We start from the raw sequence: 17,355 nt of genomic DNA on the forward strand, positions 1-17,355 counted from the left end.
CGGGGGCGGAGGAGTCGACGCGGGTTAGACTGGGATCGCGTCGGTGCACGTCGGCACGGCCAAGGACAGCGCGAGATCGCTCCTGATCGCTCTGCCACCTTGATCTCGGCCGCGGGGAGTGTAGATGAGGCACGCGCATATGGGGACTGATGGGAGCCATTGGGAGGTGATGCGGGCTCGTGCGTCGTGATGGCCCGGCTTCTTCTGGGAGGGGTCGGTTTAATTTCGGGGGTGAGGATAAATGTGCAGTCGGCGGATGGTGCTGACGTACTCTTTGCGAGGCCTTCGAAGGCAGGACCGTTTGCGCTCAAATCGCACACGACGTTTACCTGGGCCAAGCACACAGCTGGGCTCGTTGGCTGCGGAAGTTGCTGAATCCCAATATTTTCCCAACGGCAGTGCTCGGCGGCTATTGCGGTGTCGTTGCGCTCAACTTCTGGCGGATTCGTCAGCTTGGAAACGCACACACACACACACACACTCTCTCTCTCTACCTCTGGGAGCAACTTTTCATTTGACACAAGCTATCGCCGTCAGCCATGGTGTGCCATATCCTACCGTGCCGAAATTGTCTGGAGGACGATCTCGGGACTTGTCGGACGGATGCTGCGCACAGCCTACGCTGGTCCGAGGACAAGCAGGCCGTCCAATCCTAATATCCTTGCAGAGATGCGCTACTCACGCACCCTCCGCTCGAATCGCATATGCCGACCTTGTGGATGGCGGCACGGTGAGCGCCTAGGCACCGGCTCCAGCCAGCATCACTGATCCACTTGAGATTACTTGCCAAATTTTCCTGTTGCAAGATCGGTCCCTTGAATTGTCCGCCGGATGTGGCGTCAGACGTTGCCAGTGAGTAGCTGACCGCGATGCGACCGGGGCGGGGCGGGGTTATCGTTCAGTAGAATTGGCTCCGCGGCGAGCTTGGACACCCCAGGATCTGCGAGGGAGCAGGTCCCCAGCGGGAAATTCAGAGTCGTCCGTGTGGGATTGGTGTAACAGCCCTGTTACGCGAGGAGGAGGGCCCGAGATCCAGCTCGCTGATGCGTACGGCAGGCAGGTCCCATGGTGAGCCCGCACAGATCCATATGTTCAGCTCGAGCAAGATAGATCTACTGAGATCCTTCCGCACTTGCATTGCGAATGAGATCACGGAGATCCTGAATTCGACCTCAGTGGCTTAATGGTCAACCGACGGTGGGAGCCGGGCAACTTGTGATGGTCCTGGTCAGGCTTGATAATTCGTGGATCCGTGACGCTTACAATCCGGGCGCAGTTCAGAGTGTGATAGTGGTGCCCCAATTGCGCGTCCTCATAATGGGCCGTGGGCCGTGGGTTTGCGCTGTGACGTTATGGTGCTAGGACCTTGTTTCATCTATGCCTAGCAGCATCTTAATCAAGGTGCGTCTTATCTACTGTAGAGCTTACAACAATGACTGACGCGCTTCGCGCTCCATGTCTCATCTCTGCGATGGAGAACAGATGCTCAGTGTTTATACCAGAAGTGTGCACTCCGGATCCGGTAATATTAATACGAAACTTGAGAGTTGTGCGGTGCTGCTGATCATCTTTGAACAGAAATCACTGCTTTCGATACCTACCAGCACGGTTCCTGGGCACATGGGTGTCCCACTATCGGTGCCCCAGAGGGCAATTAGGTCGGGTGTCCGACGTACCACATTGCTACTGCGGAGCGTATTTGATCGTGCCAAGGTCCGTCCATGTTTTTGCGCCATCCCTCGGAGCATCCATATGTTTGAAATCATGCATCTTCAGCTGGCTTTTGGCCTCTCGGCCGCATCCCGCAAAGCCAGGATTCGCTGCTATCCTGATTAAGAACGCGAACGACGCAGAAGGCGCCACTCAACCGTTTGCGGTAATTCCGCAAGCACGACGAGGTGCGCATATGTAGACCCCGAGTTTAATGTCCGGTATAGATAGACTCTATACCGAATCTTGGTTCTGTCACGCAGGCCCTTGGTGGAAATGGTGGAAAACGCACGTTGGCCAAGCTCCGGTAATTCAATACCTCGGCTGCGAGCAGAAGCGGCGCGTCTATGACAGCGCGAAGCCCTCCGCCATTCTCGAAAACTCTTCGCTCTCATGCTTAGATTTCGCTCTCAAAAACCCACTGGACCACGCGTACAGGCACCCGATTTTTTTACTCCACGTGAATGCTGAAAATGGAGTAGCAGTACACTTATTCTCCCGGGAGCTACACTCCTCGGACACTGGGTCTGAAGTATGTAGTTCAGTATCCGAAAGCTGTTGACGGTCCAAGTGTGGGCCAAATGGCCGATGACATGCGCGCATCTTCTGCTCCATCGTTCGTACGGGCTTTGCGCGCACTAACATGAGTCTAGCGCGCCACAACGGCATTCTCCCCATCGGAAGCTCTGAGCTCTGACGGTGACTGGGAGGATCGAAGCAAATGTCCCAGCACAATCGCCGCTGCAGGGTGTTCGATGCCATTCCGGAAGATTGGATTGACTGCTGAGAGATCTTTCAAGCATGATAGGAACGAGTAACCTCAGGCTGTCACCGGGTAGATCGCGCTCCTTTCGCAGGTTCACGTTAAGTGCCCGCATGACAGTTTACAGATCTGTCACGAATTAGATGGTAATGGTAGACGACACGAAATAAAGTGAGCGATCACACAGCTGGCTATATAACATCGGAGAGTCAAAGTCACCTTCCCTCCGAGTCAGCAATTTGAAGGGTGCAGTTGGCATGCGACTTGACTGCTTACCTGCTGCACCAGTGATATCTGACGCAATTAATTCCGCAAATTTCTGGCATGTGTAGTAGAATTGTCGTAGTGTTGATGAATAAGACGATATCGAAACAAATAGCGCATGATCTTCTAAGTTGTTCCGGGACATGTACAGACCCCGTCCAGTCGGTTGTGATGTGACGCAGAAAGTACGATCACGTGAAACGTGACACCTCGCGATATCTGTGCGGGCCGCATCAAGCCTCTAACAAGTGCAACTCACCAATACGTCGAAGTCGTAAGCTGTGCTACTTTTCTGCGTAACATATCTGCAGCTTGAAAGTCTGATATCAGTGCCCGAAATTCATAGAATCTATTATATGGGTTCCTCAGACATTCTGAGGCACCATATAGAGCGTACATTGAGCTCGCCACACGACGCCACACGAAGTTGGTGCGTTTTTGTATTTTTTATTTATTACAAAGCGAGGGAGACGTCGAATAAAATGTGTCCGTAAGAATTCTGCTCCGAATTGCCGTCGCATACTCAATTTGCTCTCCAGCTTCGATACCATTCGAGAGGAAATATTCCAATATTCACGAATCGACGTTCTTGCTATGTCCGTCATCTGCAAGGCTTAATTAATCAAGACATGTAGGCATGAGTGAATCATGTTTAAATGATAATGTTTTTATTGACACAATTCCATTAGAAGCATGAACAGCAAGAAAGCCAAACAACAGTCTACATGTACTGTTTCCAGATCTGGCAACGAGCAGGTTGAGTCATCTTACCCTCGACCATCTGCAGGAGATGGAATCATCGCTATGGTCCCAGAGCAATAGCTCGGAAAGCGCTAACTTCAATTGGTCTTGCGAGCTGTACATAGTTTCATCGATTCATACCGCGTCCCTGTTCCTCGTTTTGGCATCGTCTAACCGTTGAACGATTTTAGACTGAGGTAACACCTTATACAATACTTGTGGAATCATGCGGGTCGGGCAAATATATGCTGTGCTACAGATTGGTGAGTGTATTCTGTGTTTGTACATCTGTAAGATACAATGCTACACTTATACTCCTTCTCCACGAACCAACCGCTGCCCGCGAGCGGCATCCCCCCTCCGAGCCCCTTTGATACAACAAACAACAATCACATAATAATAATACTCTGCATAGTGGGTATCAATGTACATGCTTGTCCGGCTGGGTATAACATGTTAGGTAAGCTCGGTTTGCGCGACGTGCGAGCGACTTACTTCTGTGATTATGCAAACAAATCGGCGGTCGTTGACTGGCGTCTCAACATATCGCCCAAGAATCCAGCAACAGCTTCGGCGCCCTCCTTGACTCTGTCCCGCTCATCGTCCCGCACCTTTGACAAATACTGGACGTTGAATTTATCCGGGTGCCACTTCCTGATGTTCTCTTTAATCCGATCCTTCGGGCTCTTTGTCTTGTCCTTCGGATGATGGGGTGACAAAATATAGGCATCGATCGCAGCCAAGCTAAAGTCCTCCGGGCCCTTGGGAATCTTCAATACCGGCCAAGGAAACGAATACCAGCTCAAGACGTCCATAGTTGGTATCCTACTCCAACAGCCCTCGTGCTCCTCAAATAGCTTAATAACGTCGTCCTTGGTCATCTGCTTCGTCGACTGCGCCAGCCGCTCTTTCTCCTTCATCCGTCGGTATAGGTCTTGCTGCTGTCTTGCGTACTCCTCTTGACGGCGCTGCCACTCGTCCTCATCTTGTACAGGACTAGGCGAGTACTCTGTTGTCATAGGTGAACTCGGCGGAGCCTTCCAGGCAGAACCTCCAGAAGATGAATTCGATGCCTTCCAAGCAGGAGATTTTGCGGAAGCCTTGGGCGTACCTGCGGTAGTAGCCGTCGACGTTTGGCTAGACATGGAGGCACTGGAACGGCTAGAGAACGAGAAGCCCGACGTACTGCCGACACTAGACGAGGCCGTGCTACTACGGTCCCCGGATGCAGTGCTCGAGATCGAAGCACTTCGACCTGGAATATTTCGTGGCGCGGAATGAGACGTCGACGGCTGTGGAGTGGCTGGAGAACGACCGTTCTCATGCGGGAAGTTGTCTTGTCGTTTGCGTTCTTGGGCATGTCGCAGTAAGACCTCTTGTTCCCTTAGGAAATTACCGTCTGCTGCTAGCTGAGGTGCCGTTTGCTCTGCCTCCTGTCGGGCGAGCTCCTCGCTGTACCGCCGGTCCTCCTCTTCTGCCCTCAGACGCTCCGTATCTGCTCGCCGCTGCGCTTTGAGGCGTTCCTCTTCTTCGCGCCGGGACGCCTCCGCCCGTCGCCTCTCCTCCCTTTGCGCCTTTAACTTCACTTCTTCGTCCCTCTGCGCTCTTAGCTTCGCTTCTCCGTCCTTTTGCGCTCTTAGTTCCTCATCCCTCTGTGCTTTCAACTTCAGCTCCTCATCCCTCTGCGCCTTTAACTTTGCTTCCTCCCTCAATCTCGCTTCCTCTTCCCTCTGCACCTTCAACCTTGACTCCTCTTCCCGTCGTTTCAGCTCGCTCTGCCGCAATGCATCTTGCTTGGCTTGCAATTGCAACTGCTCGCGATCTAGCCTCTCTTCGCGCTGTCGCAATTCCTCTTCTCTCTGCTTTGACTCGTCTTCCCTAGAGCGATTTCCCTCTTCTCGGCGCGTGATTTCTTGATCTCTACGCTTCGCCTCCCTGGCTTGTTGGGTAATCTCGGACTCTCGTGCCTGGATCTCCTCGGCTTTCTGAGAAACTTCCTGGGCTCGACGCTTCGTGTCTTCCGCATCTCGGGAGGTTCGTTGTTCCCTACGTCTCACGTCTTCCTCTTTCCGTTTTACTTCCTCCACTCGCCGTAAAACCTCCTGCTCTTTGCGTCCAACCTCTTCTTCCCTCTGCTTGACCTCTCCCATCTGTTCTTGTAGCTCCCGTCTCCTCTGGTTAGCTTCTTGGTCCGCCCGCTTCATTTCCTCTTTCTGACGCTTCGCTTCCTCCGCCTGCCGCTTCATCTCCTCCTGGGCGCGTCTGATTCCTTGTTCTCGCCGCGTCACTTCCTCCGACTGTCGTTTGAGGTCCTCCTCTTTCTGCCTCACTACCTGTTCACGCTTCCCCACATCTTCCTCTCTACGCCTCACACTCTCCTCTTTCCGCTTCGCATCGTCCTCTCTCCGTCTTGCGTCTTCCTCTCTTCGCCTTGCATCCTCTTCTCGCTGCTCGGCGTCCTTCTCCTTCCCCCTCAATTCTTCTTCGCGCTGCCTGACTTCCTCCTCTCTCCGCCTTATACTATCTTCCCTCCGTTTGGCTTCCTCCTCCTTCTTCCGTATCTCTGCGGCCTTTCGCTGCGCTTCCTCTGTCATACGTCTCGCCTCATCTTCTCTCCTCTCGAGGGACTGAATACCGTAGCCGTCATCTTCCCAATCGCTTTCGCCTGAGTCAACAGATTGTTCATCGTAGGCGGGTAGATGTCGCCAATCGGAGCCGACGCGGCCATACGTTTCCTGTTTCGACGAGCGCGACAAATTTGAACGCGAACCCGTGGAATCACGTCGAGGACTGTGAGGGATACTCTCCGGCCCGTTCCAGAGTCGCGGCCGTGGACTTCCTTGAAGCTGGCGACCCCCGTCATCAGATGTGAAAGATCTTCTGCTGCCGGTGCGCATACCAACTTTGACATTTGAAATCGCCTGCCCTGTTGGGGGCCCTTGGAATGACCCCCAGCTGGGACTGACCTGCGGCTGACGAACCTCACTCTCGGCGGTAAGTGACCGTTTATGTGGAATCGGCCTGGTCGCAGAGACTCCCGACTGCTGTTGGCGGACGTACTCGGGCGACCCTCGGTGTCCTGACATCTGCGACGATGCTCGAATTGGTATCCCCGTATGATCAGTCGGCAGTTGGAAGTAGTCCGTCCCTCCTAGAGAGCCCGGTCGGGAAAGGTGCGCGCTTGCAGGCGTCGGCGGCTGCGTGGGCCATCCAGAAGACGTCGTACCATTCTGCATCTGTGGACGATCCTCGGACCTGCGAGAGTTGAAGTCATTTCCAGAAAGTCTCGGCGGAATCTTGGAGTTCTGACTCTGTCTATCTCTAGTTCTCTCTGTCGTCCATTGCTGATCGACGGCTTCGAGCTCGCCCTTCTCCTTCCACGACCCTATGTTGACCTCCACATCTGGTTCAGCGATGTATCTAGCATCATAGCGAACACTGCCTGACCGCGAAGGACCCCTGGGCGCATCGCTCGTGACGCTATCCCGTCTCGTGGGGGTAACAGGGATGTCTGGCGTCGCTGCAGCATGAGCAAACGTTCTGGACGTAGCTGGTCTGTCGTCTGTTGCCCCAGCAGGACGCCATATCTCCTGTCCCCTTGCTTTTGACAAAGAGGCAGCACTTGGTCGACGACTGACCCCCCTCTCCTCAGGCTCAGCAACAGTCGGACTAGGGGAAGACACTTGTGATACTTTCTGAAAACCGGCCGTAATCCCCCCGAAGGGCTTCGATCCACTAACTGGCCGCGAATTTCTCGGCTGCTGCCCCAAGCCGGCACTCTGAGATTGATCTACAGGCATCTGGCTGTCATCTCCATGATGGACAGAATAGGCGTCACAACATGCACTCTACAGACCATTAGCGCGCACATGCTTACCTGTGCCCGAGAGCCCAGCAGCATCCTCTCCATCCTGGCCAATAGTCATTTCGGTGATCGCGGAATCATAACGCGGCCGCACGCTTCGCTCTCTTCGAATTTGATCGAGGAGAGCCTGCTGTTCCCGAACTATTGCGCTGTATTCCATCGACTCCGCGCTAGCGCTCGATGCCTGTTGCTCTTCTCTCTCCCGCATGAAAAAATCATACCGCTCCTGCGCTATCCGACGAATACTTGCCATCGTGTTCCCATAATCCTGTACCACCCTCTCCTTCTCCTCGTCATTCAAACACCCTCTCAGCTTCTCCTCCTTCTCCTCCCGCGCCTTGTCGACCATGGGCTGCAGTTCGCGCTCGATCGTCCTCCTGATTTCATACTTCCACTGAGAGTCTGGATCGATGTTTGGCTCGGAACTGCCAGAAGCATCCTGTTCACTGATACTCGGAAGGAGCGTGTTCGCTGTAAGAGTTGCCATTGAGAGTCTGTTGGGACGTGACACTATACAGAGAGATAACCCGCGAGAGATCGGAGTGTGGATAACGAGGAGAGTGAATCGAATTCGGGGCTTCCAGGGGAATGTGGGGTGCAGTAACGAGCATGCAGTGCGGGGATGATGCTCACAAGTCGAGCCTCATGGAGACCGTCGAGATCTGAAGTAGAAATGCTGCAGCGATCGCGCCTCGTGTTAACCGCACACCTCCTGGGTTTACTCCGAAGGACGCCGCACACTCACTGGTGATGACCTGGCCTTGTGTTACTAGTCCAAAGCCGACGCCGCAATCCAGCTGGGACGTCAATTCGAAGGCCTGTGGCAAGCGTGCTGAAGTGATATGGTGCGTGGTCTGCGACAAGCGGACGATGCCCCCTCGAGGCGCAGACGCGACGCCCGGATCTTTATATCGCGTCTACCGAATCGTCCTGCACTCGCCACGCACCGTACGCTGATTTCCATGGGCGCTTCCCGGTGCTCGTGTTGTCACACATACCCTTTTTTGTTCTAGGCCCGTGACAAGAAGATATGCTCATGGCCCGAAGAACACCCATCACGAGCAAATGCGCTCTGGCTAGCGGCACACACCCAGATATCGACCTTTGTTGTCGGCGGACTCGGAGTGCGAAGATTCTCGAGACTATCGAACAACGCACAACGTAGGCATCGTGACCACCACATATATAGACTACGTCTGAATTCAAGTTATGGTGGCTACCGGCTCACCGCGACTTTATTTCTAATTCTAGCCACTACTGGAACCGATAGGATGTATTCCCATAAGCACACTGCGCGAAGAGGCTGGAAGTGGCGTCTGTGCAGCAATTTGCAGCGTCATTTGCCTTCGATTCGTTGTTGTATGAATCGCTTCCTTGAGGGTACAACAGTTTTATGACATGGGAACTGGAATAAAAATCAAGACAGTGGCAAGCACGCACAGCCGTTGCCTGGTCACTGGGCAGATTGAATGGAGGGAAAACATGACAGTAGCGGCGTATATACATGGGAGCTTGCGGGCACGATCGCCTTGTGCTTTTTGAGGTCACCTGGACGAGAACCCTTCATCCTTGCAGAAACATGCGTGTGATGTTCGTGAGTTTTGCTTCCAGAGCTACTAGATATATGATTGACGTCATTCACCAACGTCTGGACACTATGGGTCTATTGAACGGCAACTCCACCTCAGGTACGAGTGAGCCATTGTAGGAATGTTGTGAAACTTGCGGATATCTTTGGGGCAGCAGGAGATGCTAACACACTGCGATGTTTCATACGGCATCGTCCAAAACAATAAAGTTCGCGGTACAGTGTGAACATGGCGCTGTGCAGTAAGGCAATCTCGCCCGAACAGACGCGATCATACAGAACCGGCCCCTCGAATAGACATTTATGAATATTTGAAAAATATCACGCACACATGTTCCGTTCAATAGCTGTGTATGTCTGTTTGCGAGATGACGCAAATGCAATTGAAGAAACTATGACTAGGCATACACGTAAGGAATTAAACAAATTCAACATATCTTGCTACCTATAGAACAGTCAGGTAACATATGTTCTAACTGTAAGACTCGGTTTTATACTCAACTGTGCCGAAGGCCAATGAATATTCAATAATGAATGAGCAGTTTCCCAGAAAGTAAAGTTCTCAAGAGGAAGGGCCTAGGCCCATAAGTCTCAACAGGTAGCCAATCTTCGTCTTCACAAACGATGTACGCGACGCCGCAGACTCGTGGAGAACAACAAAGGGGTCATTGTCTAGTGGAAATCCTAGCGGTAAGGAACCCTGGATGGGATGAGACTCAGCCGCATGCAGTAAATTACCTGAGAAATGCCGTCCAACTTCCTGGCCTCCGAAGGGGTGTCTTCGACTCAGAAGTCGAGAGTTTGGAAGGAGTCCCAAACCGGAATCTATGTCTTCTAAACTTCCAGATACTCGTTGCCTTTAACGACACTGTGCGAACGGCAACGATGACTTCGCCATTGCCGAGTGAACTTACCTTTCAAGGTCGAGGGCATCCGGGGACTTCACCTGTTTGCGTGAAGAGTCGGTTTCCTAAATTGTGCCCTGTGCCGGTTCCGAAGAAGCGTGCAAACCGTGTATTAAGATCTGTGTAGCCTATCGTGGCGAGCAGTTGTTTGTATCCATGCAGATCTGCTTCTTGAAGCAGTCAGCGCTGGTTATTGAAATGATAAGACGTCGTCGGAAGAATCAACGAAGTGTATCCAGTGATGCATCCTCTGCCGTAACTACATCTAGAATGCTTCTCAGCGTGTGTCCGACGCTGGATCATGGCTCTTAAAGTGAGCTCAATACAATCAGTGTCATATCAAGTTGTGGAAGGATCACCTGCACAACTTTCACAAAAAGAGACTGCGAAAGGGAAGGTTGAATTGATCGTCATACTAATACACGGGGCTGACACTGCTGTCTGCGGTCATTTGAGGGAAAGCAAGAATCTCTAGTTTCATGGTAATGCAGTGCCTGCGTTGATTGCATTGGCTACCTGGCTGGTGTTTGGGCGGTTATAGGCGTATCTGATACAGAACACTGTCACACATCTTACCGATGTCGTCCACGCGCTGCTCACCTTTCGTAACTGTCAATATACAAGTCCGCCGTGCTGCAAGTGCGCTTGAACGCGGGGTAGTTGAGAAGACGCTCCATGTAAGAGCGGAACTGCGGTCCCTCTGGGAGCATAAATCCACGATAATGGGCGAGAACATTTGTAGCACGGAAGAGCCCTGAAAACCAAAAAACAAAACAAAATAAATATTGGAAGGCGACAGATACGAAACCGATATAATTGTGTAATGACGCTCACACGGTGCGACCATAACATCGGTCAAGCTCAACTCTCCACCGTCCGACCACAACCCGCACGATGAATTGGTCTCTTGAGCTGCACGCTGGAAGAGCTTAACGAGTCCATCGATGGCTTGCACGAATTCTTTTCCCGTCTGAATTTGCGCTGTTCGTATTGTTCATTTATGCACACCATCCGGTGATTATCTATAAGACAACTCACACTCCTCTTGGGCTTGGATAAAACGATAGAAGGCAGGAACCAGTGTACGGTTGACGTGATCCAATTGAAGTCGGATAAGAACGCGTGCATCTGCCAGGGACTCGCATCAGCGAGATCGCTCGGTCTCGTGGGCAGTAAGCTCCATACATGGATCGGTGACAGGTGGAAGCAGGCTGCGCTTCACTGTAGACGATGCTAAGCTGACAGGGAGAGTGAGTGGTACTCCGCAATGGCGAAGTCAAAGTCACACGCGCACTCTTCGAGAAACTCAAGTATGACAGTGCTCTCATTTACGGCTCGCGGCGGCTTGTATGTCTCCAGCCTCAATGCAGGAACGAGGCCTTTCGGAGATACTTCAAGGAGATCTGCAGGCTTCTTGTAGGGGTCGACCTCATCTAAATCGAAGCATCTTAGTCGGTGGCCGAGCTGCGGAGAACTTCATATTGGACTGACAATACTATGCAGTTGTGAGTAAATGTGATATTTTGCGGGAAACAAGCTGACCCTGTAGTCTATTCCATAAAATTCCAATGCTACCCAGATGCGTTGCACAAAAGGACAAAAACAGCTAGCGAACAGCGTGATATCCTTCGGGCTGATGTGCGCCTGGGCTGTCTTATACGCCTCGCCTGTACATTCACGATGATAAGTCTTCCCTGTGTCGGCGGTCGAGGCCATGGTGATTTGAGAATGGATGCGTGAGCTCACTGCTTTTGAAGCGCGAACTGGTAGTGCGTCATGCTGCCACACGATCACATGACGGCGAAGCGGCGGCTCAAAAGTCAACTCAGGCTGGACACACCGCGAGTAAGCCTTGCCTTGAGGAGCTCAGCGAGAAAGTCGGTTGTACTCAGGACTCGCGGTAGAGTCAAAGAGGGAAAGCTTGCTAGTGCAGTCGATCTCGTGGCGAGAACATGTAAAAGGTCGAACGATTGAGAAAGAAATCGCGTTCAGTCGCGCCGGGAGAGTGCTGGCACTGCCACGAAGTTGAATATAAAGACAACAAAGTTTATGTTGTACAAATCGTTTGTTGAAGGCGGGAGTACATTCTAGTGACGGTCGTCATGTTCAGTACTCGTCAACCGCGCGGATTTTTGAGTTAGTGACTTACCAAAAGCGTATCTATTCAGTAGTAAACGACATTCGCTCAACAATGATGTCGGATATTCGACGAAAGCAGGTATCCACCTCAGCGAGATATCCGTCAGTGTTTTGATCCTGCATGGTTCCAGGAGGGACATCAAGCGTGAAGGACGGTGCGTAAGTAGGGAATGCTGGGTGCTCTGGGATATATGCATCTGCCGAAAGTTCACGACCCAGCTTACAAAAGGCCCATGGGTCAAATATGTAGGAAGTGTGAGATTGGAGACTGTAAGAACTCACAGCCAGGGAGGTCAAGTAGGTCCATGCTCTTGAGGTATTTGCAGAATTGTACCCACCTGCGTATCTCAGCAAGCCACTATCATGGTGGTGCAACGATCATGCTCACCTCCTCCAAGGAACAGCGTCGGACACCTCCATTCTTCGCAAACACGCTTGATACACCAGCCAAGACTACCGTCTGAGTTATTTAGAGACCAATTGAATATCATATTAGGATCTCCGGCAAGTCCGTCGACACCACACTGTATAACTAAAAAATCAGGCTGGAATGCATGTTTGATGCGCTCAACACAAGGCCATATCCGAGCAAATGTGGCGTCTGACGCTCCACGTAACAGAGGCAAAGACAGCGTGAATGGGTCGAACAGAGCGTCCTCAGGATTTGGAAGAAACGCAAGCTTTGAAGGAGGAAAAAAGCCTGGAGCCGTGTAGTGGATTGACAGCGTAAGAACCTGTGGTGCTGACGAGCCGTGTGCTGATGAAGAGAACGCCTGAGAGACCGCATCGGAGAAATGTAGGTCAAGATCTAAATACATGATCCGAGCTTTGCGAGGCGGCTGACACGAAGAGAGCTGTACACGCTTGAGAGCAAGAATGGCGAGGATACAGTCGGCAACATAGCAGAAACCAGATGCTTGGGATTTTTGTGCATGGTGTCTATACATTATCAGTATACGGGCCACAAGCTGAGTGGCTGTTGAGAACCTGCCGCCATCCCAGCAAATGGCAATATCCACGTGAGAATCGCGCAAAGCGTGGGCAGCTGTAACAGTCGGTGATTACCAAGGCTTCCCACTGATTGTCACTATGCCACATGGTGCCTAGAACATATCCCCAAATCGGCACTGATAGCGAAGGTCTGGACAATCTCTCCTTAAGCTGATTGGCGAAAGTGGCGATTTGGGGATATTTTCACAGCACGATGTACCAAAGAGCATCTCTGAAACTGCCTCACAGACCTGCCAATGTTGCCCCCGCTACGAGGCGAACGTATTCAGGAAGCCCAGCAAAGGGTGGACAGTCCTACACGGTGAACATGAACTCGACGGAACATAATTGATCGTACACAACACTGACCTCCTCAAGACCAAATTCCGCCTTGCGATTGCTATCATGGGTGAAATGCTCGTTGTTTGGTTTAAGAACCAACTCCAGGTAATCTCGAGTATGGTAAAGTAATAAATCCTTATGGCCCGCGGGAGTTGGTCGTAAGATATGCAAGCAAGTTTTCTCATTACATGCAGACGGATCCAGGAGACCAAACGCTTTGACGAGCGAGTGAACGAGTAATGAGCGGTTTCTGTTTGACGGTAAAAGAGATGAAAACTATGTCCGTATGAGCGCACAACATAATGAATATATCAGAGAATATGTATAATACCTTTACGAGCTCATTAGACACGACATAGCAAACATTGCGCACATAATCGGAGTCCGACATCGTGAGGAGGAACACAGCCAGGAAAGAGGAGCTCGCCAGGTAAAACGCGATCGGTAACGCGTGATGCATGTGACAGGAGCGGTTGGATCATTCGGCTCAATTCGGCTTGCGCTAGCTCTTCGACACCTCCGAGCGACCGAGTCTCTAAGCACTCTCAAGCCTGTGGATAAGACCAACCTACATATCTTTATACTACACTACCACACTTGTCAAAGTCTGATGGTATCAAGCAGCCTCGCGCGACGATTCGGGGTGTCTCATGCGCTCTATTCAATTGGCTTGTCATGATTCAATGCTCTCGTCACTCTCGGAGTCAAAACATGATGCGGCTTGCTGAAACTATTCCGATTGAACGCGGGGTTGGGGGCAGAAAATATGCGCAAGATGTTTTTTGGCTTTTCATTTGCCGTAATCGCACCCGCGGGACCCTGCTCTTCTGTGATCAGTCGACACTTATCAGAACGTCTTTTCTCATGGGGTGGCTTCTCATGGTGGGATCCCCCTAAGTACCTGCCTTTGCAATCATAGTAGTGGAGCTCAACTATGTTCTCGTTCCTCGCCCATCGTCAAGCATGGTGAGTCCTCAGTTGTCGTACCCCGAGTTGCGATTCAATATTGAGTGCTCGCAGCCGTTCCAAGCAGCAGGAGCGTCAAGAACGTATCAAGGGCCTTCCTCCTGTTTATCATGCACCCTTGACCACTGCCGATAAGGATATCCTCGCTCAACCGGTCTCGCAAGTTGTCGCAAATGTTCAGGCAGGGACTCTGAAGGCTTCTGAAGTCTTGGTAGCGTATGGCAAGAAGGCATTGAAGGCACATGCAGAGACAAACTGCCTAACGGAGGTGATGATTGAGAAAGCTGAGGAATGGGCCCAGTCTTGCAACACACAGGGTCCTCTTGCGGGAATGCCTATCAGTTTGAAGGATACCGCGGCTGTCGCAGGGTTCGATGCGAGCTTTGGCTACTCGGCGTACGTTGGCAAGCCGATGGAGAAGGACTCGGCGATTGTCCGTCTGCTTCGCGACGCTGGTGCAGTTCCATTCGTCAAGACTAATATCCCGATCACGCTGTTGTCACTCGAGTCGAAAAACGACGTCTTTGGAACGACCACCAATGTGTATAGTAAGGATCACACTCCAGGTGGATCGACCGGTGGCGAAGGAGCCTTGTTAGCTTATGGTGGCTCCCGCTTGGGCATTGGTACCGACGTTGCGGGTTCTGTGAGAGCACCAGCGTAAGTTTATTCGCGTATCTAGTATCTGTGCAGTCCCCTCATGTGACGACATTGCGCTACAGCCATTGGTCTGGCATTTATACCATCAAGGCGTCCTCGTTCCGATTCCTTAAAAGTGGGAACCCCACAAGTATGCCTGGTCAGGAGGGTGTACCCTCCGTTTATTCTCCTATGACCAGAACACTCGAGGATTTAGAGACTATCTGGCGGGCAATCGTGAGCATGAAGCCGTGGGAGTACGACCATGCAGTGAGTTGCACGCACATCTGTCAACCACATGACTAAAGGCCACGCTGTCCAGTGTCTAGCTATCCCTTGGCGTGAAGTGTCTCTTGCTAAGGAGAAGCCTCTTCGTTGGGGTGTGCTTTGGGATGATGGTGCGTATCTCGCCATTTTGAAGGAACCATCGTCGCGTGACTGCTATCTGTGACCAGGTGTAATTGTTCCTTCGCCTGCGTGCCGCCGCGCATTGCAAGAGGTTGTGTCGGTTTTGGAAGCCCATGGTAATGAAGTAATATCCATGTGAGCCCCAGTTGCGTGTTGTTATGTTATCATACTGACTTTGAACGCCATCAGTGATCCTCCCAGCCCATATGAAGGCCTTAAAATTGCATCTCAAATCTTGATGGCGGACGGAGGTGCGTTCTTTTTGCGCCCACTGCAGTGTTTTCTTTGGCTCACGCAGAATTGTAACCAGGCAAAGTATGCACCAGGCCAATGCGTTCTGGCGAATGGAATGACCCGGGTGTTGAACAAGCTCTTGGGATGCTCCGTGCCCCCCGCTTCTTCAAACGCCTGTATGCCTGGTACCTCCGACATATCCGGGGAGATGAGGTCTATGCAGGTCTGGTAGAGAACTGGTATGAGAAGTCCGTTCCGGAATATATGGCCCTGGTCTCCCAGCGTGAGGCTTACCGCGAGCAGTGGTTCAAATTCATGAGCGAGCAGGCGCTGGACTTCGTCTTGACAGTGCCGAACGCCCTACCGGCTGTTCCGCATGGAGGCATGAAGCAAGGATGGAAGGCTTGCGGATACACGTTCCTGTTCAATATCGTGCGTGTTGCTGTTCGGCTACTTCAGTATTGCTATGCTGATGGATGCACGGATTTCAGCTTGATTACACTGCAGGGGTTCTGCCCGTTACGCATGTTGACCGGGAGCGCGATGCGCTTCCGTCGACTTTCAAGGCGAGAAATGCAATTGAATCGGGCTCATACCGCATGTACGACGCCGGGAAGATGCATGGGTTGCCGGTCGGAGTACAGGTTGTTGGTAAACGTCTAGAGGAAGAGAAAGTCTTGGAAGGAATGAAGCTGATCGAAGGACTGCTGAAGAAAGAAGGCAAGGCATACGTTCTGTTTGAAGCTAGTGATTGAAAAAGTTCTTTGGTTGTCGCGGTAATATTCTCTGTGGTCGAGGTAATGCCATAATTTTTGGCGTTGTCGCCAGGGTGAAGCGTTTTGTCGGCATGAACGTTTAGTTGGAGCTGGACCATACACTGTGAAGTGGTTTTATTCAGGATTACGGGGGACCCCGTTTGAACTTGAAGGTATGAGGACCACCTCAATCCGAATCGGATCTGGCAGCTGCTTCACTCTCGGCGTGTATACAGGCTGGATGATATCACAGTCGATCGTTGATGAGTAGGATCGGCTCCGAAGCACAGCAATCAGAAAAGGTTCATACTTTGACTCACTCACCCAGGCTCTTGCTTTCTATCCATATGTGCTTTGTTGGAATAGTGATCTTCGATAAGTTGTATACGAGATCCGAGTTCTAGAGTCCAAGTCTGCCTGAGGAAGTCTACAGAACTTATGATCGGTTCGAGGGTATAGCGCCTCGTATTTATGAAATCAAGGGTCAGATCCAATTTTTTTTTGCGTATTGTACATCATACAAAGGTCTCTTTTAGGGCTGGTAGGATGCCGTCCGCCCTACAATCTTGCCTATATGTATACCACGACGTGGGAGGGGGATTAACACTATTTTTGCGCATTCAATACTCTTTCCATTGAACGAGGACAAGCTCGACTCTGGACGTAGGTGAGCCTGTTGCCACCGACATGGAGCAGTCAGGACTCGGCGCCGATCTCTATTCAACAGGAATACCCGATGCGCACATTCCGAAACAGTACATCGCTCAGCAGCCATCCACACCTTGTCCAGACGTTTATTAAGCCAACCGAGCGCGATCTGACTCCAGAGCTATCCTCGTCTCGGTCCCGCATGCGTTGCCGTAGAGGTATATAATCTCCTCGCGTCCACCCTGCTCTACTCACCGCCGCTACATCCTCGCATCCACAAACCCCCTCACCGCAGTGTCTCAGTCTACCCGCTTCTCGTCATTCTGGGTCCCCGCGCCCGAGCCGGAAACGAAGCTCGGCCGCCACCGCCAGCTCGCGCCCCTCGCGGGACTGCATGT

At 51.8% G+C, this 17,355-nt stretch overlaps 4 protein-coding genes across 4 annotated transcripts; 1 reads left to right on the plus strand and 3 right to left on the minus strand.

The window, feature by feature from the left end:
- Positions 1-3,981: 3,981 nt before the first annotated feature.
- FIBRA_01414 (uncharacterized protein) lies at positions 3,982-7,830 on the minus strand (the record flags this gene model as incomplete). The annotated part of the gene is made up of 2 exons (XM_012323289.1): positions 3,982-7,289; positions 7,356-7,830. 2 exons carry the CDS (start codon positions 7,828-7,830, stop codon positions 3,982-3,984), a joined length of 3,783 nt encoding a protein of 1,260 aa, XP_012178679.1.
- Positions 7,831-10,432: 2,602 nt separating this feature from the next.
- Positions 10,433-11,552, minus strand: FIBRA_01415 (uncharacterized protein; the record flags this gene model as incomplete). Its single annotated transcript, XM_012323290.1, has 6 exons — positions 10,433-10,590; positions 10,671-10,817; positions 10,875-10,964; positions 11,022-11,074; positions 11,131-11,300; positions 11,379-11,552. The coding sequence occupies 6 exons, from the start codon at positions 11,550-11,552 to the stop codon at positions 10,433-10,435; spliced, it is 792 nt and encodes a 263-aa protein (XP_012178680.1).
- A 444-nt stretch (positions 11,553-11,996) lies between these two features.
- Positions 11,997-13,698, minus strand: FIBRA_01416 (uncharacterized protein; the record flags this gene model as incomplete). Its single annotated transcript, XM_012323291.1, has 6 exons — positions 11,997-12,194; positions 12,258-12,313; positions 12,364-12,914; positions 13,213-13,280; positions 13,335-13,583; positions 13,639-13,698. The coding sequence occupies 6 exons, from the start codon at positions 13,696-13,698 to the stop codon at positions 11,997-11,999; spliced, it is 1,182 nt and encodes a 393-aa protein (XP_012178681.1).
- A 543-nt stretch (positions 13,699-14,241) lies between these two features.
- FIBRA_01417 (uncharacterized protein) lies at positions 14,242-16,309 on the plus strand (the record flags this gene model as incomplete). Its single annotated transcript, XM_012323292.1, has 8 exons — positions 14,242-14,273; positions 14,328-14,933; positions 14,996-15,182; positions 15,235-15,310; positions 15,368-15,455; positions 15,510-15,571; positions 15,631-15,986; positions 16,046-16,309. The coding sequence occupies 8 exons, from the start codon at positions 14,242-14,244 to the stop codon at positions 16,307-16,309; spliced, it is 1,671 nt and encodes a 556-aa protein (XP_012178682.1).
- Between the last annotated feature and the right edge of the window lie 1,046 nt (positions 16,310-17,355).

The sequence above is a fragment of the Fibroporia radiculosa genome, assembly GCF_000313525.1.
Source record: "Fibroporia radiculosa TFFH 294 genomic supercontigs, scaffold631, whole genome shotgun sequence".
NCBI lineage: Eukaryota > Fungi > Basidiomycota > Agaricomycetes > Polyporales > Fibroporiaceae > Fibroporia > Fibroporia radiculosa.